The sequence below is a fragment of the Tripterygium wilfordii genome, chromosome 2 (assembly GCF_013401445.1).
Source record: "Tripterygium wilfordii isolate XIE 37 chromosome 2, ASM1340144v1, whole genome shotgun sequence".
NCBI lineage: Eukaryota > Viridiplantae > Streptophyta > Magnoliopsida > Celastrales > Celastraceae > Tripterygium > Tripterygium wilfordii.
This window is the reverse complement of record NC_052233.1, coordinates 10813800-10836131: the sequence shown is the minus strand read 5'-3', so window position 1 is coordinate 10836131 and position 22332 is coordinate 10813800. Positions and strand designations below refer to the sequence as shown.

Here is a 22332-nt window from a genome sequence, read left to right as displayed (position 1 = left end):
ATGGCGTACTTGATAAATTTTTTGGGTGTTATAATATAATGACTTGTTTCCGAGGGAGTCTGCGAAATTATCAAAACATCATCAAATACATAAATTCGATACAAAATTCTCCAAAATTTAATTATTGAAATTATAAATAAATTTAACTCCTCTAAAAACTAAGACGTATTAAATAAGTCTTTACGATTTAAATAATGTCCCAAACTTTTCATACGGGGCTAATTGAAATTGAAATAGGAATGTTTGGGGAAAGGCTAACCTAAGGTAAATAAAGAGGTAAATTTAGAATATTGGAGAATACCTAAAACCTAGTAACTTAGTAGTCGTCGGAAACCTGTCAATTTGTCACACCGACAGCTAATCTTATATCCTTTCTCTTCACGAATAGTAACTTAGCAGTCGTCGAAAACCTGCCGATTTGTCTCACCGGCAGATAATCTTAGATCCCCTCTCTTCACAAATAGTAACTAATACTAACTATGGCAATCTTTTGGATGAACAATTACGTGAATGAGGATTAAGGAGGACGTGAGTCATGGATCTTAATCAAAGGGGCGTCACTATCAATGGAACCGAGAGGGTGAGTCGTTTCTCTCTCTATAAAACTGTAACGAATGAGGCGTTGGGTCACCAATGGTGAGCTTGAAAATTGGACCCACCCTAGTACATGGTCGAGGTGATCGGAGGATGATTGGCCCCACCAGAGTCGGCGGCTCTCCCTAGTCGCTGGTGTGCACCCAACCCGAGTTGCACTCATCGCATGTAGCATGGTTTTGCCTTGTCATGTGAACCAGACATGATAACATGTCTGGGCTTGATTTGGGGTGAGGGACTGGGCCCGTGACGTCTATGTCCATAATAGAAATATTGGGCTTTAGTTTAAATGGATATATAATTGTTCAGGCCATGTTTAATGCCTGAGACCAATTACAAAAGTTAGCAGCTTTAATGGGTTTTATTTATAAAATTAGAAATGATTTGTGGTCCTTTCATGGTCTCTTTGTTATTGGAGAAAAGCACCTCGCTTTCTAGGTGAAGTGGTCTGCTGCATTTGATGTTAGCGGGTTGTCTTCTAGGAAAATTGAGAAGAAAAACCAGTCAATGCATGGTGAAACACAACGTTGAGATAACAAGGCAGAGAGAGAAAGAGAGACAATGCTGCCGCAAAGAACCACCACAACCAAGTTTTTGACATCTCCATTGATGTGCTTCCTCAAAATGACTCCAAATGCTTTGACAACGATGGCTGTCTCAAACGAACTGGTAATCTTCATCACAACCCCTGTTTTTCCTCTGTTTTTTATGCAACATTTAGTGAAGGAAAAGAAAACTCTGTTTACACTTCATATTTTCTTTACATATTAATCAGGGACCATATGACCCCAACAAACTATGACCATTGCAAATGCTCAAACAGCTGTGATTGGAACTGGAGTGCTCTCCGTAGCATGGACAATTGCTCAGTTGGGATGGATTGCTTGTGCATAATACATGGTTAATCGGCTCTCATTATCAAGGGAACCATTATGCTAACTGCACTGTATCAAACGATCGAGCAATCAACTGCACTCCATTTAGCAAATTCGATTTTTCATTTTTACATTTTGTTGTTCACAGAGAATAATTTGAAAATTTCAACAACTAGAAGGTTTAACTATAGTAAATAATAATAATAAAAAAAAGAGTAGAACCAGTGTCAAGTAGATTAACCTCCTTCTGGAGTTAGAACTACAACCTCTGGATTGAGCATAATTGTCCAAGTTAACCCTCTATTCTTTACTAGACGACCCTTTCCAGTGAACAACTGTCTCTTCCTATCATCTCTTGCAAGGCCACAAACCCAATTCGGTCATCAGTTTCACTGTTGTCTTCTCCAGTGTCAGTCCCGCTTACTCCTCACAACGTCAACAAGAAATCGATTCAAATGCTGGCCGAAAGTCTTTGTGGAAAATGTGTCTGCGACGTGCTGCCGGGCCAATCCACCCATACTTTTTGCCATTTCAGGATCCTGAAGGATTTTAGCCATAGCTAAACAGAACTCATGTGGAGTAGGGTCGCATAAAAATCCTGTGACACCATCTTTGACTGTTTCAACAGGGCCACCACTGTTGCATGCAATAACAGGTTTGTAAGCCGCCATAGCCTCCAGCGGAACAATACCAAAGTGCTCATCCTACATTAATTGAACAATGTGTGAAAAAAAAATCCTCTTCTAGAATTCAAAATCTGATCAATTCCATAAGAGTTCCGGATGCAACCAGACCTTTGGTGTATAGAGGACACATAAACACTGGGAGAGAAGTGCGTTTCTTTCAGCTGTTGAGCAGGATGTAATGAATTTAATGCGATCAGATACACCTTCACTTTCTGCTAAGCTCCTAAGTTCCTCCAAGTACTCAACATTTTCTCTTAACCGCTTATCATAACCTCCTGAAACAATCAATGAAAAAAATATTTTTTTATGGAATGCAAAAGCCAATAAGCTTTTACTACGAGAAACAGGAACCAAGAGTAATGTAGCATATAGTGAAAGGAGGATGAGGACGACCTCTAAAATGAGTATCAGTATACCATAGAAATCAGGTGCATTTCCTCTCATCGCACATATCAAATAAAAGTATCTTCTATGGAGAACCTCAAAGTTAGAGTAAGATGTCAAATATGGCAATTATGCAGAAAATTGGCGGGGACTTGCCTGCAATTGTCAAGGTAGCATCAGCCAAGTTATGCATTTGATGGACATCTTTCTCAAGTTTCTGAAGAATAGAAAATGCTGAAACTGCCAAATCTATGTTCTTTTTCCATTCAAAGCGATTGATTGAGAGAAAATTTAACCTGCAAGAAGTAGTTCAAAGTCAACTTTTAAAAAAAATCAATCAGAAAATAATTACACATGGCCTTGTTACTTGTGAGAGTGCGACTAGATCTACAAGATGCTATACAAACGTGTTCATTACTTGTAAGAATGAGGTTCATTAAACTGATCCACATTGACAGCAGGATAAAGAACAGCTGGTCTAATTCCCCGTGCATGAAGGTGTTTGAATGTATTCGCAAATGTAGATGCAGTAAATTTGCTATTAACAAGTATCATATCTGCCATTCCTGCAGTCCCAACATCATTTTTAAGAGAAACCAGTAAGTTTACATGGCACAAGAAATTTTAAGCCTCAAAATATACTGCAATGCACATCACAACCACAATATGAAAAGCAGACCAGTTGTTAGTTCTTCTATAAAGTCAATGGGCCTCCGGTACAACTTCCTGAGAACCGTCGTATGTTTTGCTAGAAGCAGATCCGGAAAATGACAGTAAAATACCACCTGGATCAGAATATATCAACCATGAAGAAGTCATGTTGCTGCAACGGTGCAACCTCCAATAAACAATTTCATTACTATATTTATTAATACCTTTGATGACTTTCTAAGTTTCAACAATGGGATGACAACAGAGACCTGATCCGCTAGTATAACATCAAATGATGGCCACATAAACAGCAAACAGATAGCAACAAAGATGCATCGTATATATGCACATACAGCATGAAGACGATAGAATATGTGTCGAGGCAGGAAAGCACCATAAACTGTCACGGGAAAGATACCTGAACGTATAGCAATTAACCATGAATAAGACAAAAAATTTCTTCAGAGAGCCAAATATAGTTCCCGTGAACAAGGTGAAAGCATTGTGAAAATACGAAGGATACAAAGAGAATTTAAATAAATTGAAAAGGAATAGCATATGAGTCGTGTTATAACATAGGTAAACCAACTCCTATATGAATGCATGAGATTGCATTCAAGTGTATTTCCAAGAAACATATTGTTGCTTCAGTAAGGCTATAACGACCACAACACAATAAGCCACAGTAAAGATAATAGGAAAAGCATCTCATTCTATTGTCCTTCATTCCAATACAAATAAAATTTTTGATACTTAAAAGCTTAGACAGTGAGCATAGCTAAGAAATCACTTATATTAAATGTGTGAGACTAGAACTGTCCATTGTGAGAAATTGCCTATTTTAGAATAGACCCTTTAAGTCTTACTATTCATCCTTCAAGTCTGGATCTTGGGCTGGTAATTGGAATATCATCTTTTTTCAAATGAATACCAAGTTTATTCTCTACTTGACTTCTAATTATTTATAAGGCCTATATACCAGCAGCATTTTAATTTGGACTAACAAGATAAGACAAACGTGAAAGCTGAAACTGATTATAAAATTATGACACAAATGATAAAACAACAACACAATTGAAAGGAAAATAACGACTGACCAGAAAGTGTTTCCTCAAAACATCGGCTTTTATCATGGTGAGATGTAAAAATATGAACATTGTGTCCATGAGATGCAAGTTCAACAGCGGCATCAACAATTAATCTCTCTGCCCCACCTACAGCACAAAAAAAGGGAGAGATAAAATAAGAGCACATAAAAGAATAGCATTAGGAGCTAGGTACAACAATATAGAATAGGCCACAAAGCCTTTGTGCAAACATTTTTTAAGATGGATGACATATCAATAGAAAAGCTGAAAACTTTCCTTGATTAATACAAAACACAAGTTACAGAACCATGAACATCATAACACCAGCAAAACATAATAGTACTACTAGTAATTACAAAGCCCGCAGATGCAAAACACAATAAGTTGAAATACAATTGTACTTGCACTTTCTGCAAATGTGCTCACAACTTTTTTTTATCTTTCTGCAAAAGCGTCAAAAAATAATCTGCTAATTTCTTGACACTCGAAGCAAAATATAAACAATGATAATAAGTTAATGTGATGCACTTCATATTGAGTTATCAATGACATGCATCCCTCATTGTGAAAATAATTCCGTCCATCAGATAACAAGTATGTCATACCACTGTTTCTGTGTTCAAACACAATCCACTAGGGCATAATTTTTTTAATTTTTTTCCCACTTGCGGAGTCAGAAAATCCAAATAAAATCCCTTCAACATAAAACACAATTGATGAAAGAGATGGACGATTCCTATATATCACAAACTAAAAGTATGAAAGAGATGGGCGATTCCTATATATCACAAACTAAAAGTATAAATACCTGGATATTCAATGTCTAAGATCAAACCCTTGAACAAAATTGATGAGAAAAGAATAAGCAAAAAAAAAAAATTCAACATCAATCGAAATGGTGTGACAATAACAAAATTACCTATTCCAAGATCGGGGTGTACGATCGCAATCTTAAGCTTTGCGCTTCCTCCTCCCTCCATTCAGTAGCAATTGATTCAAAGATCCTACCTTCGTAGAGTATATGACTGGACAAGCTAAGCTCGGGTCGGCTCTGCTCTGCTCGGGTTGCACACTTGCCGTTCGGATCCTACCCAAGCAAATCAGACCCGTTGTGTCGTTGAAGAAGTCGACTTCTTAGTCCTAATCTCAATTTGCAGGAGCAAGTTCAACATCCACTCCCAGTCCTACTCCTAACGTACGGTAAGACCATTTCCACGAAATCGACGGCGAGCCCATCAACACACAAAGCCACTTTATTGGACTCGTGCAAGGGCTGCGTAGTGATCCAAGAAGCGGCCTTGGGGAAGGGGAACAGAGAACTGAGGTAATCTGGGCCAGGCCCACAATATTGAATTTTTAGAGAGCCTTTACATGCCTGTTTAAAGGGGGGACAATCTTTGGGTACGTAGCATTGCTCAGTTCAGATTCTTCTTAAACGCGTATCATGGTCAAACCCAAAGGGGGCCGAAGCTTATATATGGGCACCCTTGAACCTCTAATAAGTCAAAATATTCCAGCGCCTTGGACTGGATGGATGAAAACGACCGAACCTTATCCACCTCCAACAATAAGGAAAACAAAAATTCCAAATAGAGGACTTCGAGGCTCAAGCATCTTGCAAGGGTGCCAAACCAGAGGGATTATGAAGGAAAAATGTGTAGATGTATTTGAAGTAAACAGTAAAAGCACAAAATTTTCCGCGACAGTGAGGACAAAAACAAAAGTTGGCAATAGCTTCCAAGATTTGGATTCAATTTCACAGCACTGATCAAACAAAAACATAAATTAGAGGGGAAAAAAGGAACCATAAGAAACAAGATATACTATGTTTCTGTTCACAACAGGGAAGCTAACTCGAGCTCAAGATACTTCATTAGCATTTGCGGAAAAACCTAAGAGGCCAATGCAGAAGACACTCCCTTTTAGGCTTTTGCCATTCAACCTAATCACCTTCGTCTAAGTGCAATAATTTCACGTTTCAGAGATAGCGCACACACAAGACACAAACACTCCCATCAGTATACACCCTACTACAGTATAATTCTGGCAGGTATATAGTTTCAAACATAAACTATTTAGTTAAACTGAACATGGATTCATCAACAATCAAGATAACGAATTATTCAGCTAAAACAAAATATCTATGGACAACTGCAAGAAGAATCGGTATCAAAACAAGCAGCCACAGCCACCTTTCAACGTAATGGCAGTAGCTGGAAGAAATAACTAAAAAAAGCAGCTGCCCAGGAAGTGATGCATGCTAAATAATTCAGCTAAGACAAAATATCTAAGGCTTAAGAATATAACGTTGCCATTCTAGAAGCTGATCATGGCAGGTGATTCGTGGTCAAGGATAAGCAGATGTGCCGTGCTTTGCTCATCCGTTCTCAAAGCAACCTCGACATGCAAATAAAGATTAGGTATTGCCTGATGCAGAGCTGTTATACTCCATAAGAAAAGGCAATATCGGAAAAGTATTAAACTCAAATAGAAATTTTAGTTCGAATTGAAAAGGAAAACACCTTCATGGCATGTACTCGACCAAGTGTACCTGAATTAATACTTGCTCTAGCTTAAACGGCATCAAACATCACAACAACTAAAAATCAAGAAATTGATTCATTTAAATTCAAGAGAGTTTATTAAAGGTTCTCTTACTATTGAGCTCATAGAACTCCATTTCTTTGCACAAATTATTCTCTAGTAAATATAAAGAACAATGAAACAATTATTAATTAACAAAATCTGTATTTCAAAGCAAGTGAACTTACAACACATAATGACAACAGGGAATTCAAAACTTGCATCAAATTCCCATTTCAAAAAGATTGTGCAGAACTTCAGTGTACAACTAATTAGTTCCACCAGAAGTCCCACATGAGTCGGCTAATCCTTGAAAATCTAATGTCCCTCGGAAAGGCACCCATCTCCATGACTACCTCTGTAAAGATATAAATAAGTATGGGGTTAGACTAATAGACTTCATGAATTAGACCAAAAAGGGGGGGGGGGGGGGATCAATGCACAAAAGAACCAGGAAACTAACTAGGAATTTTGTTACGTACCTTCCCGCTTTCTGGAAATTCCTCTACTTTGTACATATCAGCCGTTACTTCCTTCAACCACACACCCGGAAAGAGCGACTGCACCATGAATACAAGATATCAGAAACCCAAAAACTCTCTGTCTGCAACATAAAAAGGAAGAGACCAATGAATTTGGGGGAAAAAAAAGTATTGGACTTACGTCCAAATCTTTCTGTACGGTCTTCGGACGTTTCTTAGGCCTCCTTGCCGGCCGGTGGCCCACTAACGCCTTGAAATCATTTTCGATCTCCTTCCTCGTGAGCTGAATCGTCAACTTAGCCCTCTCCGTCTCCTTCTCTCCAGTGCCGCCAAGCCTCGGCGACTTGGCGCTTTCACTCCTCAAGGGCGATTCATAATTCTGCTTCATCTCGATTCTTAATCCGTTTCCAGCAGCAACGGGATTGATCGGAGACTTACAGGCGGACCTCTGGTCCACAAAAACCTGCGCCACCACTGCAGGAGCTTTCCTGGGCCCATTCACCTCCTTGGATGCACCGTTTTGACCCTCTTCCACAGAGTACTGTTCAAAATCGGTCAAGACGTTCACCAGATCAATCATGCCATTCTCCCCAGCGACCCCATTCGCATCCTCCTTGCCATCGCCGCCAATCGGCTGTGGAAAATTGAGACGACGGCCATTCGATTCGCGAGGATAATCGGCGGAGGAATTCGATGGTGGAGATCTTCGTTTACGGTCGCGGGAGGCAGCCGCGGCTGTTTGATTGTTTGATTCGTCGAATTTTTGGCACCGAAGATGCTTCTGGATGCCCCACTTCAAGCAAGGCATCGTGAAATTGTGAAGCGGCCTTGTTCTTTCGTAGCCCATGGCCATCGCCTCGGGCACTCGCTGACGCTGACCCTCCCTCGCTCCTAAGCACACCATTCCCACTCCGGGACTCGTAGCGAGAGCTCTGATCGAAAGCTCTCCCTGTAATTTCAGTCTGTTTGCAGAGAATTTCAAATTCGCCAGGATAATCTGTGATTTCTGATTTCTAATTTCCGTTGGTGTTTGTCAAATCACCGGGAAAAACAGAGTTTATATATGAGTGGGCACAAAAGGCAGGGGAAAGAGAAGGAAACGTGGGATTTAGGAACGAAGCACCGCTAAAATACACCGCAAGCGAAATGTGTTCGCCGCCAACTGGGTTTTCCCGGGTGATGCGTCGGTTTTTTGAGTATGGTTGGCTTAACTACCGTTAGATGTATCTTTTAATCGTTCTTTATGGCCGTAGATTCCTAAACCCCAGATTTACTTTTTCTTTCTTTTTTTAATAGCGTTAATTTATTTATTTGAAAACTTTTTTTTCTTAAGTATAACATTTGAAAACTTATAAATAAAGCTTCATAATTCAATATATCATACCATAAGAACCAAATTAAAAAAATAATCCTAACATTTTTTTTATCAAAAATTAACGTTAATTGTAGCCATACTCTAGATAAATTCAAATTATAAATGATTCAATGACTAATCGATCATCACGTTAAAAAAAAAAGGTTGAGAATATACGCCCATCATGTAATGATCGGGATTTTGAGAAATTCATTATTAAGGAAATAAAATTGATTGTGCTATATTCATAGCAATGAGATTTAGAGTTTTGAAATAATTCAAATTATTACCCAATAATATTGTTTTATTCTATAAAATGACATAATGGTGCAAATGAAATATTATAGCACCCCAAATTTGAATAATCCAATTATTTTTATGAATTAAATTAATACAAATCATTGATAAAAACACAAGACCAAAAGTACAGAGGAAACCCACTTGGATTCTAACGGCTACTTCTCCAATTCCTTAATAATTCCAAAGCACAACCGACCACACCCTTTTTACAGCTTGGCACACCACACCCACCCACCCAACAGGCCAACAACATGGATCAATCTAACTTTCTGTACACTTAAAAAGGCTACGATTAACAAAAACATATCACACTTTCTTCTCAAATCTCAACGCAAACCCAAAACACAATGCCCCAGAAAAGGCCACATATCTTTCACAAGGTCTTAAACAGAGTCTCCATTTTCATTTCCAGAGTGAGAAGAAGAAGACCCAGAATCCCAAAACTTGTGATTTCTCTCAATAAAGCAAGAAAGCTCAAGAGGTTTAAGCTTCTTAAGCATGAGCACAACTTTCTTGAAGACTATGAGTTTTCTGCTTCAAGCACTCCTCTTATTCGTTACAATGAAAGACAGCTCCGGAATGGAATTCGCCGCGGCGGCCGCAATCTGTATTCGATGTTGGTTCTCTGTAGGTGTTTGGGTGGCTTGAAGGATGAGGGGGAAGCGGTGGACTGGAGGCTGTCATTGGAGGCTCTGCCTGCAGCCATTGCTGATATATGTTCTGAGACGTTGGATTTATGGGAGGAAGATCAAGATTCGGTTGATAGGAGGGCTGAGAGGTTCATTGAGAGGTTCTATCAAGATATGCGATTGCAGAGGCAGGGATCGACTTAATTGATAATTTTAATGTTGGACATTTTTATTTTTTGAGAGTTTTGTTGGGATTTTTTTTTGGGTTTCTTGAAAGATTATTTATTTTGTTCCCAATCTCCAAATGATTTTATTTTTTTTAAAGATTGTGGAGATGTAATTTGACTTTTTTTGGCCAATTGCGATTTTTGGGTTCGAAAATGATAAAAATTATAATAATTTGTATCATAGTTATTACAGTTAATGAGTTAGACATATTTGATTCAAGTGAATTCACGAGTTCCACATGTTTTAGGTAATGCATATAAAATCCTGTGCGTATACATCAATAGCTGGGATACCTGGAATACTAATTGTTGGAATCCCGATTATATTGTTTTGGGTTTATAACATAAGAATAAAAATAAAAATAATATATAGTAATACTAATAAAATGAGATTTGTATATTCAATTTTGTGAAGAAATTAACAGGCCCTGTTAAGATGGACGAGGCCTAAATCTAACAGCCCAAATCAAAATTCAAAATCTTTAATACAGCTTTTGCCTATTTTGGGTTACCGACTCAATTAAACTTTATAAACTAAGCGGTCTAAGCTCATGTCTCAAAGGCTTTTCAAATCTGAGCCCATAACCCAAGCCCAAACCGTAGGATAAACAGTGGGTTTTCGGGTCTTAAAAAGGGTTAAACCCGACTCAAAATCGAAACGCACACCATTGCTTCTTCTCAACGCCAATTGTTGTCCTAATTGTCCTCCAAAACCCAATCCTAAAGCACGGGGTCGGCTCACATCCATTCTACCCTAGTCAAAGGATTTAGACTTGGACCTCGGTCGAGTAATTACCACGGTTGCAATACCCCGGCGTCGGTACGAGATCGGAAAAGTCCCCAACGATCATCGACGACTCCGGTCAGATTTACTACGTCTCAGGTAAGGCCTGAAGGGATTTCTCGTGTGATTTTGTTTGTGCTGCGCATTATTGTTTGTGTAATTTGAAGAGTTAGATTGGATTTTTTTTTTCCAGACATGTTTGTGAACATTGGATTATTGGGAACTAATTTGTCAGTTTTGGATTTTTTTTTTGGTTGCATTGTTCTTCTTTGTGAACTTCGTTTATTCCTTTTGTTTTCTTTGCAAATTATGTTCATTAATTATGTAATTGAACACGGAGAAGTTTGAATTTGATTGTGGTTTCTGACGTTTGTTGGAAATTAGAATCCAATTAATTTGCCACAAATAAGGGAGAAGTTAGATTCATGTCTAGCTAGTGAATCCCATGAAGAAATCAAATAACTTAATTCTCGTGTATATTATAAATTAACTGGATTATAATGGTTTGACTCAGGTTTCTGTTTGAGAGAGTGAGCAACGTGTATGTGTCTTTGTCTATATTGAGAAATGGCGACAATAGATGAATATGTTCTCAAGGTTTACAGCTCAATGACACAACAGAAGGAGGTGTTTGAGCCTAAAGTAGCGGGAAAGGTGGGCATGTATGTCTGTGGTGTCACTGCCTATGACCTCAGCCACCTTGGCCATGCTCGAGCAGCCGTGTCCTTTGACATTCTCTACAGGTCTGTATCTTTGTAGTTACTTGTGCAGTTGTGCCAATACCTTCTTGAACATACACTATCAGATGAATATAATGGTTTACCTATACACAGTTGGTGGATTGAAATTGTATGGTCCTCAGGCTTGTTTAAGTAATCTAGAATTGATTAGTAATTGGTGGTTCTTTTAGTACTTGTTGTCTAGTCTCGAAGGAAAGGAATTGCAGAACCTTTAATGATCAAGAATCTTCTCTCAATCAGTTTATGGATATTTGGCTTAGCTGTGATAAGTTTTTTAGGCCAGATATGTGTGCTGATTTTCATGAGAGTGCTAGCTCTTAGCTTTGTAATACTTTCTCTGTGGATTGCACCTTCTTGGTGCATCTCTTCAAAAGAATCTCTTTTGCATTAAAAAAAGGTTTCTATAATTGTTTCTTTGTCTAATATTTGTGAAAAGGAAAGGAGAAAATGTAAATGCTGATACTATGACCATGTTTTAGAGGTCAGAGGGAGAAGAGGGTGATTGCAAGAGGAAAAGTGGGATCTATGAGAGGAAAAAGAAGAGAAGAAAGGAAGTAGAAGGTTGGTACTCTCCGGTATTGGATAGAGGGAGAAATCATAACATGTATCTAGTTACTCTATGTTCTTTGTTGTTGAAACAAAAGGATGATATAATAATAATGGAGGGAAAACTTTGGCACATTTTTCTGATGTGAATTTTCTAAAATCAAGAGTTGGTTTGGAGGGAACTGGCCATACTTGAGAACTCTATAAATCCACTTTTCTTCCCTATATAATATACCATGACACTTTGATTCATAAGTTGGCAAAAATGGTAAGATGAGTGGGCAGAGCAGGCATCTACTATTGTTTGAAATTATAAAACATAACGGAGGCATGTAACCCTCCAATACCCTATTTTTTGGGCCCGAGAGAGATGATGCGTCATTAATCTTTCTGCATTGACAAACTTACTGCTTGAAACTCTAAACAACTTTTAAATGTGTTTAACTTATTGGTAGCATTGATTTGTATATTTCAGCTAGCTAAAGGATAAATTCTTGTTTTGTAGAATGTTGTCCTACTGATTATGATTCCAAGTTTTGCAGATATCTCCTACACTTGGGCTATGAAGTGACTTATGTTCGGAATTTCACAGATATTGATGACAAGGTTAGATTTTTTAATTGAAATGCTGAGAATATTTGTACATCATGGTTATCTTGTACAATTTTAAGTAGAAATGTAGAATCTTGCAATGCTATTTTTTTATCTTAGAATACTTTAACTGAGCATCGGTTCAACTAGGTTTTCATTAATGCCAAATTGGAGGCAATTCATAAATTTAAGAAAGTTGAGTTTGCTGTTTATATATTTAGAAAGGTTCTGAGCTTCTGTGCCATTATTTATGATCCCCATATTTATTTTATCTTCAATTTGGTTGATTCTGCTGTTATAGATGAATGTTTAATTACTTGACTTCTTATTTAACGACGGAATCATTATCCATGATGAGTTCCAGCTTATATGAGCTGAACTTAGTGTATTGGCCTTAGGTGATCTTGTGAGGTTTGATTGTTCACTCCTAAATTCTTTAAGCTTCCCCACCTTGGAAGCTAGCGCTCGTTGTAGAAAATACTGATTTCTTAATATCTGCAGATAATCAATCGAGCAAAAGAGCTTAAGGAAGATCCATTAGCATTAAGTGACCGATTTTGCGATGAATATCTTGTCGACATGGATGACCTTCATTGCCTCCATCCTACACATCAGCCACGTGTGACTGAACATATGGAACAAATTATAAAAATGACAGACCAGGTTTTCTTCTTATCATTATGTCATTTGATGGACCGGGTTATCTTCTTATCATTATGTCATTTTGTATGGGAACAAGGATTCTACATTTTCAAATATATAGAAATGCATTGCTCAATGTCAGGAGGATTCTTCTGTGACATTAAATATTCGAGTTCAATGTTTGCTACATGCGCTTCCATAATCACACGCCTACTGTATTTTTATTTAGTCATTTTATTGTTCCTGCATTAGTTGGAAGTACTTTATGGAATTTCAAGAAATTTCATATTGACACTTTTTTATTTTCTTTTCAAATATTTTCGCATTTAAAAAAGAAGAAAGACAGAAAAATATTGGCATTAACTTCCAACAAGACTTAAGTTTGCAGATAATTTGGCATTTCTCTGTAGAAAGCCATTAGTTTCATCTCCTTTCACTGTGTAGTGGTGATGCATTTTTAGTGCGGAAGAGGGTGTGTACACCAATGATCCATAATCATAAGTAATTAGTTGAGCTGAATTGCAAACCTGTGAGAAAATTGGTTTGAATCTTTCCTTGGTTTTGTAGCTTGCCAGCATGGTTCAAAACCAACCAAAACTGAAGAAAAGATGCTTGATGGGTTGTTCAAAAAATTTTAGATGGGATAATTAGAACGATGATGATAGAGAGATAGAGATATGAAATTGTTTGCTGATTTGTTGAATGAAAATGAATTTCTTGTATTTAAAGATTTCAATTTTTTGGCAGATTATCAAAAAAGATTTTGCTTACGTGGTTGATGGAGATGTATTCTTTGCTGTTGATAAATCTCCAAATTATGGCCAGTTATCTGGTCAGAGGCTTGAAAACAACAGAGCTGGAGAACGTGTCGCCGTTGACTCTAGGAAGCGCAATCCTGCTGACTTTGCATTGTGGAAGGTGTGGAAAACTTGTAAATTTCCTTATGTATTTTTAAAAAATATTGCATTGTACCTAATAGAATTCAAGTCTTACAGGCAGCAAAGCCTGGTGAGCCAAGTTGGCAAAGCCCTTGGGGTCCTGGAAGACCTGGTTGGCACATTGAATGCAGTGCAATGAGTGCTTATTATTTGACCCACACCTTTGACATTCATGGTGGCGGAATTGATTTGATTTTTCCGCATCATGAGAATGAGATAGCCCAGAGCGGTGCTGCTTGCCAGGAAAGCAATGTGAGTTACTGGATGCATAATGGTCATGTCACAAATAACAATGAGAAAATGTCAAAATCATTGGGTAACTTCTTTACAATTCGTCAGGTAAATTGATAGCCAACTTTTGTGTTTATTTTGCAAGAGATTTAGTATGGTGGCTGTCTCATGAGCATTGATTTTTTTTGGATAATTTTTTTTTTGTAGATTACTGAAATGTACCATCCCCTGGCTTTGAGATACTTCTTGATAAGTGTACACTATCGTTCTCCTCTCAATTACTCGGTTCTACAACTTGAAAGTGCATCTGAGGCTGTTTTCTACATTTATCAGGTTTTCAGCCTATCTTGATTTCTTATGACTGATATATAAAATTGTCTTGCGATTGCAATTCAAGTAGGATGCACCATTCTCAGATCCTCATTGTTTCAGAATTTGTCGTTGTGTTATTCAAATGTCCAACTCGGAGTCTTAGAATGTCTGCTTGCATGTTAGTTTTGATGTACAATCACTGTAAATGTGTGTAAGTTGAACTTTAATTGGTTTTGAAAGGATCTTGCAATTATGATATGAAGCAAGAGGGAAAAAAGAAACAGGGGAAATTCTGTTCAGATGGAGATTTGATTATTCAAAATGGCAAACCATGGTGTAGTAATAAATTCGCTTAATCGTAATGTAGGCATTACATGTCCAAACCATGGAAACAGTTTTTCCGAAATGCAGGATTAAACAATGTACTGCTGTCTTTCCTAGACCCCACCTTCACTGAAGGGGCCCTGTACCCCCAACCCCGGGAGGAAAAAGAAGTATATGCTGATTTAGCAATTCATTTTGAAGAAGCATGATACAGTGATCTACCATAGCTATTTGATGCTAATAATTGAATTGTTTGTCTTGTTTTTTCTGTCTCATATGTGATAACTTATTTAATTACTGTAGTTAATTCGCTTTTATCACTAAAATGTTGTTACAGATGCTGATAATGTCAATTTTGGAATTATATTTCAGTCTCTCAAGAATGAGCTGCCTTTTCTTTTATTCTTAGACTCTGCAAGATTGCGAAGATGGCTTATTACCGTTTAAAGAAGAGTTGAAGGAGAGTGCGGAACAGAAGGGAAAAACGGCCAAGGCTAATGATGATGCCCAAAAAAGCATTAATAAGCTACGGAAGGAGTTCCAGACTAAGATGTCAGATGATTTGAACACTTCCCCTATACTGACTGGTGCTTTTCAAGATGCCTTGAAGTGCGTAAACATCTGTTTAAATATGCTCAAGGTACATCTTTGGCCTCCGTTGCAACATATGTTTTTTGCGGTTACTCAACCTGCATAACTGAGTATATTAACATATGTAAGCTTTATAACTTTTTTTCAGAAGAAGCTACAGAAGCAACAAAAATCAGTGTATATTCAATCCCTTATTGAATTAGAGAAGGAAGTGAAGGAAGTTCTGAAAATTCTGGGAATGCTGTCACCTTGCACCTATGCTCAGGTGAGGTATCCATAACCTTTTTTGTGCTGTTCAAGAATGAATATGATAGAAACCCAAATGGGAAACTACCTAAATCTTCACTGAAGAAGAAAATGGATTAACAAAATTATCCTCGTAAGGCATAACCTAGCTTACTGTGATATATATGCGCTTATAGCCTTATATGATGGAAGAAAAACTAATAAAATAAACAAAAAAATAATACAATAGCAGTTCTTCTCGGGCCACTCATGAGGCTTACATGGCTAATCTGATGGATCCCAGTCTTGAGGCTGACAAGGCAACTCTAATGGAGTAGTTCGTATCAGAATGTTGTTATCTTCGCTAAAATTCACTGGCAAAATGGTGTTTTATCAGGTTTTGATGCAGTTTAAAGACAAGGCATTGAAGAGGGCAGGGTTAGCAGAAGAAGATGTATCTCGCGCAATAGAAGAGAGAGCTGTTGCTAGGAAAAATAAAGATTTTTCAAAGAGTGATCAAATTCGGGCTGATTTGACTGTTCAGGGTATTGCCCTCATGGACCTTGGAAACGAAACAGTTTGGAGACCATGTGTACCTGTTCAACAGGATCAGGAGGAACCACATGTAGCAGACAGCTGATGATAATTATCTGAACGTTTCACACAAAGGTAATGAGAAAATTTCTAAACCTGGATTGATGACTCCCCCAGAATTTCTTTTTCAAGATTGTCTTTTATAAATTATATTCCCTTTCTTAACCTAAGTTTCGCTTACGGGTTTGTCATGTTATCAATGTTGGTTTGTTCAATCCTTTCAGTGCCGGCCCGATTAATGGACTGTTCATGCAAATTTTAGTCAAAATTCTCATTTTGGAGTTTAGACCCATTGAAGAATCCTCTGTTTTCTGTTAATTTCGTGAAAGAAATCTAAATGTAATTTTGAACCAGTAATGTTTTAACATCAGTTCTATACCAGTTCTTTGAAGTCAGATTATGTTAGAACCATCTTAGATTATATAATCATATTCAGTGTGTAATATGTTGGTAGTTATGTGGATTTTCCAACTAAACCAGGGCTATGTTGCTGTGATTAACTGGAGAACACAGACAGCGAGTGCACAATGGTTTATCTTCCAGTTGGTTGTCTCCAACATAATGCAAGTAGGTACGAATGTATAAATACACACATATATACAGCAATAACTAGTAGTACAGGTGGTTCTATAAAATAATTTATATGCTCCTGTAAACATGCTCCATCATTCCAATACTAAACTATTTCAAGAAACTTGTTTGGATTATGTAAACCAAGAAATGAAAAAACTAATACGTAGAAAATCTAATTGGATCATGGTGACTAAGGACTCTGGACATCCCTGGAAGGTGACCCCCACTAATGAAAAAGTTTAAATAGAGAAATTAACAATAGACCTAATTGGCTAAAAGAGCAGGTGCATGTCCACATCATATATATATAACAAGAAGCCATGTGTCTTGGACCCATGTAAAGCTCCGATACTTGGATTGTCCCACTACCTGAATGCCCAATCCCAGCTACTACATATTATTGTGTTTTAGGGCAAAGTTGTGGGACTGAATTTGATTTTCTTTATAGACTTCCTCCGCCTCACCAACCACTAAGAGTTGTGCTTTTCTTATTGTTCCCCAGATGTCAAAAAGGTCTTAAAGGAGATAAAAAGAAAACTTGTTCCAAGGGCACAAGTTTCAGGTTCATGATCATTATGCTTGGCTATGTACACCTTTTCTTTATATGGATATCCCAATTCCCAACATTTTTGGCCCCAAAGAATGAACCCAAAAATGACCAATCCATCTATCTCTACTACTTGAGGACTCGTACTGTGTGTGTGACCATATATATCATCATTAATTAGAGGCACCTAAAAGCACCGACCAATTGGAGATGAAAGAACTTCTCTTTCTGGTTTTATAAGCTTCATTTTGCACTTAACCATTCAAGGGTGGCCAAGTTAGCTGGAGTTTAATCCTTCTAGCTGAGAGATCCAAGCTCAACGATCTCCATTTTAAACTCTAAACATTCTGTAATTTATTAGATACTTGACGAGAATGAGCCAATTCATTCAAGTATCCGAGATTTAAATGGGTCAAAGACCCATGATTACTCATCATAGAAGGTTTTTTTTTTTTTTCCATTTTGCATGCAACCTATGAAAGGCACTATTTTTAGTGGGTGCCTTCCACTTACCCTTTTGAAAACATATTTAATCTTCTCTAAACACTAAAATGATGCACTAATTATCTTGTTTGGATGGTTACACGTAAGTTAGCTAGCTTTATGATATTCACAAGTCTCTAGGAGTTGTAAAATCCACATTCTTATGAAGCTAGTCATTGTTATCTGATGAGGATTTAAAAAAGTAAGGACATTTGCTTGTTGAATTTGACCTTATTAGTGTGTCTAAACTCTAAATTGTATTTTTGGCAAGTAAAAGTTGGACAATTGTGAATCACTAAACCCTAAACTCTAATTTCCAATTTTTCACTATCAATGGATCAAATCCAACAACTTAAAAGAAAAAGGTTAGCAAATTTTAAAAAGTAAGTCGTATTCATAGGAGAATTTAGAGAATGTCGGGCATGCATATGTGTAGGTGAATTCCTAATATTTTAGTCCTGCATGAGTTTGCTACTTTGCTCCCACTTTACATATCATTTCATGGTCAAGATGTTGAGGCTCACAAGAAGTCCCAACAAACCATATTGGTATGGTGGGTAGGAGTTTTAGAGACTAGAATATAGTCCTTATAAGCTATATATATATCTACAAAATCATTAACAAAAGTAATGATCTCTCTTCTTTCAGGTTCCTTGAAGGAGTGACATTATGGAAGAAATAATACCATGAAGAGTGTATGGACATAGTAGAATATATTGTACTAGTGTGGGGCCCGGGCGTTGCCCCGGTTAGTTAAAAAGATATGTGTTGTGATTGTTCCTCGGTGTTAAGTGTAAGAAAGAAGAGAATAATAGGCAATGTATATCGAAGATAGATATTTTTGCGATGTTTTGTTTGTTACCTTTGTTTGTCTTTAGTAAAGAACATGCATGCTTTTCGCCTGCCAGCCTTTAAAAACAATTTTTTTGTTCAACAAATATAGATACGACCATAAATTTGAAACTTCGAAAATCTGCACAACGGTAATTCAAATGTGAAAGCATGTCCCCAGTTTATTTCTTGTCAACTTCTTCCCGTTGCATAATATTTAAAATTGCATCAGTAAACAAAATCTACATGGTAAATCAGTATAATTTCTCCAACCAAAAATAATGAAGCAGTTACTACAATTGGTTCTATATTAGTGTGTAAATAATAAATGGAGATCAGATAACCTACCATCGGATGAAGATTCAGAGAGGTATTTAGCAAGTCGATATCTCTGGATAGATAATTGATGCTCAGCAGAGTAATTCCAAAGTGGAAGCACTGGTTCGTGAAGGAGGCAGTCCATGAATTAGAAATTTAAAGTTCAAAGTATTGTAGTAATTGATAAAATATGGAACTGAATGAAGCAAAGAAACATGATGCAATACCAAGTAAGCTACCTGCCAGTGGACTCATAAGGGAAGCTGCATATCCATCCAAATTCACCTATGAAAAATAAGACAGACAATAGCATTGATCTTAGTTTAGATTGACAGTATGTAAAGTGCCATGAGGTTGAAGAACTTTGATTAATGAACTCAACTTCAGCAAAAATGTCACTCAAAGAAAACGAATCGATATGCTGAAATTATGAATAAGAATTGTTTCTTATCATTTTAAATCCAGAAAAATAAAAAATGGAATAAATGATATTTGAAGTAAAGCATGAACAATCATAAGAGTTAAAACTTAAAACAGTTAGCAAAAGCTAAGGATTAGAGAATGGGAAACCTAGCAACGGAAGAGTTGCAAATTCCTCCTGTTAAAAATTCATATAACAAAGGGGGAGGGAGAACATGCTCTCGAATAATAATTTAAAGCAATTGTTAATGAATGGATGTACATTATGTTTGTTTGTCATGGAGCTTCATTACAATGGAAACACAATGGAAACACATATCAATGTGACAGCTCCTTTCTCCATTCTTAATATTCACTGGCTGTATTTTTAGACAACTAAAGCTTTTGACACTAAAACACACCCAGCTTACCTGTTTTTAGCCTGGGCGCATGCCCGGCTCGACTGCCCCTGGTCTGAGGCATGCACCTAAAACCAATAATTAGTATAAACATTAACGATAAGTAATAGATAAAAACTTCAAACCAATACACCTAATAAAAGAGGAAAATATTTGAGACATACCTGTGTGGTTCTACTTAGAACAGACATAACAAAATTTCCCTACAAAACCAATTGAAAACCCCACCATCAAAGAGCAGTGTATATCTGAGAAAAAAAAAACTTGGAAAACAAATATACCATAGCATTTGGCTTTTGCTTGGCAGAGGTCCATGGTCAGTTCCCCTTTTTGCATCCTGTGATTGTGTGTGGAAATGGTAGTGCTGGATGAAGGATAATTGATTACCTTATTCTTACAATATTAGAATCATTAGCCAATCTATAAAAATTCATAATAAATGATACCAATTGAAAGCCCCACCATCAAAGCAAGTGTGAGAAATCCAACATTGGATACTAAGAGCATGTTTTATAAGTTCGATCTTATTAAGATGAAGACTCATTAGATGCTAACAAAAGTAATATTTTTGCTATAAGACAATCAGATACTGTAAGAAGTGAATACGGAATATGAACCTCATTGAGATGATGTCTTCCATCCATGGACAAAATTTGATGCAATCTTGTCCGAGTCCAATAGTCTACTTTCCTTTGCTTGCACCATTTTGAGGTCTACCAGTTTGCTGTTCTTACAAAAAACAAAAAAAAGAGTTTCTACATGAGCAAGCAGGACACCTATATAAGCCAAGGTTGTCGACTTATTTCAAATTCAGCATACATGACTATGAAAAATGAAGTAACCTAACTAAAGCATGTTACCCTCCAGAAGTCCAGAACTAATCTGTTAACGCTTATTAAATTATTAAAATATTGTCCATGGACTATATTGTCTTGGTACAGTGAAAATAAATTGTTATTGGTATACTATTGAAGGAGCTCAAGTTTAGTATACGAAACAAAAGTACTAACCAGTTTAATGCCATCATTCGGACCTTTTAAGTGAACCACTCTAATAAATGCATCATATAATTATGTATGGGTTGATGGTTGCAATCCAAGGTTTTGCATCTACACAGGAAAGTCCCCCTAGTCAGAATGTGTCAAATAGTAACCCAAAATTAGTGAAAATGAATCACACAATCAGTTGTGCGACTCACCTCTCCTGAGAGCAAATATGAGCGACAACGTAATTTCGAGCCTGAACAGCAAGCACCACAGGCAACCCAGTGCGCATAGAACAACCTGAGGTAATCGAGAGAAGGATTATAACACAATATATCATCAACCCCTTAACGAATGGTTTAAAGATACAGAAGATCAATAGGGTACCAACAATAAAAAAAACCAACATCCAAAGTGATTGATCAAGTAATATGCACAATACAGAAGGATTTTGATGCATACCAATGCGACCTCGACATGAATCCCCTGCATTGCCCTCAAAAAAATTACAAAAGTCCAGGAGCAAATAAGACAATTTAATATATGGTGACTTTTCATTCGATTGATGCTTCGCTCAGAAACAAACAAAGAAATAGGAAGAAAAACGCATCAAGGAAGCCGCGAGGTACCTGGATCACATAGGCAATAGGAGTCCTTATAACATGAGAAACCAATTAGAGAAGAAGGTAAGGATTACAACACATGGAGGCAGTGAAAAGGGAAAAACAACCTTCAACTTCACTAAAAAATCATCACATATTGAATAAATAAAAAATGGCAAACCTAATTATCCGTAATATTGTCTTCAGTAGTTACTCGCTTATACCGCGAACCCAAAAATTGAATTGCAAGACAGAACAGTCAAGTAAAAGGCAATAAATACAAACAACAGCAAATCACAGTCACCGAAAACCCAGAAATTCAATCGCAAGACAGAGTAGCAATGCAAAATCGACCAAGAGGTGAAAACAATGCACCCACACAATGGCTGAGAAACCCCAATGACCCGTGGGAAGAACAGGCTCGAACAACACAAAACCGTAAAAGAGAATGAAATTTGGGAGTGATGGGAGTTTAGAGAGATCATGAATCTACCCAAAAACCCATGCGATGTAGAGAAACTTACTTGTAAGAGGAAAGATGCGAGCCGACGGGTGCTTGCACCGATTGAGAGATTGTTTTGGTGCATATGAAGTGCAAACGTATTTGTACTGCACCTTGTACTGCATCGGGAGAGTGGGTACAAAAGAAAACGTCTACAGCTTGTACTGAAGTTTTCGTCGTTTTTCGTCTTTCGTCGTTAATCGGAAGGAAGAGGCTTGCAGAGATAAACTCAAACTAAATTTAGGTCAGAGATGCATGAATCATTTTGACGGCCACGATGAAACCAAATGGATAGGAATCCAAC

General features: G+C 37.3%; 4 protein-coding genes and 1 long non-coding RNA gene across 14 annotated transcripts; 2 read left to right on the top strand and 3 right to left on the bottom strand.

Annotated features, from left to right (window-relative positions):
• Positions 1-1550: 1550 nt before the first annotated feature.
• On the bottom strand, positions 1551-5582 carry LOC120005458 (alpha-1,3/1,6-mannosyltransferase ALG2-like). The gene is made up of 8 exons (XM_038855097.1): positions 5198-5582; positions 4288-4404; positions 3415-3608; positions 3219-3324; positions 2958-3105; positions 2696-2835; positions 2264-2430; positions 1551-2173 (listed from the first exon to the last, which is right to left on the bottom strand). The coding sequence occupies exons 1-8, from the start codon at positions 5256-5258 to the stop codon at positions 1880-1882; spliced, it is 1227 nt and encodes a 408-aa protein (XP_038711025.1). The 5' UTR covers positions 5259-5582; the 3' UTR covers positions 1551-1879.
• Positions 5583-6878: 1296 nt separating this feature from the next.
• Positions 6879-8610, bottom strand: LOC119980273. The gene is made up of 3 exons (XM_038822912.1): positions 7525-8610; positions 7344-7421; positions 6879-7219 (listed from the first exon to the last, which is right to left on the bottom strand). The coding sequence occupies exons 1-3, from the start codon at positions 8245-8247 to the stop codon at positions 7214-7216; spliced, it is 807 nt and encodes a 268-aa protein (XP_038678840.1). The 5' UTR covers positions 8248-8610; the 3' UTR covers positions 6879-7213.
• A 670-nt stretch (positions 8611-9280) lies between these two features.
• Positions 9281-10166, top strand: LOC119981503. The gene has a single exon (XM_038824656.1). It carries the CDS (start codon positions 9345-9347, stop codon positions 9828-9830), a length of 486 nt encoding a protein of 161 aa, XP_038680584.1. The 5' UTR covers positions 9281-9344; the 3' UTR covers positions 9831-10166.
• A 350-nt stretch (positions 10167-10516) lies between these two features.
• LOC120007626 (cysteine--tRNA ligase 2, cytoplasmic-like) lies at positions 10517-18821 on the top strand. Of its 6 annotated transcripts, none has more exons than XR_005470208.1 (12): positions 10517-10736; positions 11152-11380; positions 12466-12529; positions 13016-13177; positions 13904-14074; positions 14152-14433; positions 14533-14658; positions 15371-15601; positions 15701-15817; positions 16175-16446; positions 16852-16938; positions 18623-18821. XR_005470208.1 is itself a non-coding variant. In XM_038858017.1 (11 exons), the coding sequence occupies exons 2-10, from the start codon at positions 11205-11207 to the stop codon at positions 16415-16417; spliced, it is 1572 nt and encodes a 523-aa protein (XP_038713945.1). In that variant the 5' UTR covers positions 10517-10736; positions 11152-11204; the 3' UTR covers positions 16418-16446; positions 18623-18821. The 6 variants fall into 6 exon arrangements, 4 of the variants coding, with proteins under 4 accessions (XP_038713945.1, XP_038713928.1, XP_038713921.1 ...); XR_005470207.1 differs by having other exon boundaries at positions 16852-16942; XM_038858017.1 differs by lacking the exon at positions 16852-16938.
• A 140-nt stretch (positions 18822-18961) lies between these two features.
• Positions 18962-22220, bottom strand: LOC120007650. 5 transcript variants are annotated; one of them, XR_005470216.1, is made up of 8 exons: positions 22051-22215; positions 21140-21224; positions 20952-21050; positions 20559-20665; positions 20106-20278; positions 19954-20009; positions 19351-19408; positions 18962-19243 (listed from the first exon to the last, which is right to left on the bottom strand). It is a non-coding gene; the product is annotated as an uncharacterized LOC120007650 (long non-coding RNA). The 5 variants fall into 5 exon arrangements; XR_005470215.1 differs by having other exon boundaries at positions 20106-20305; positions 22051-22214; XR_005470211.1 differs by having other exon boundaries at positions 20106-20665; positions 21140-21553; positions 22051-22220.
• Positions 22221-22332: the final 112 nt, after the last annotated feature.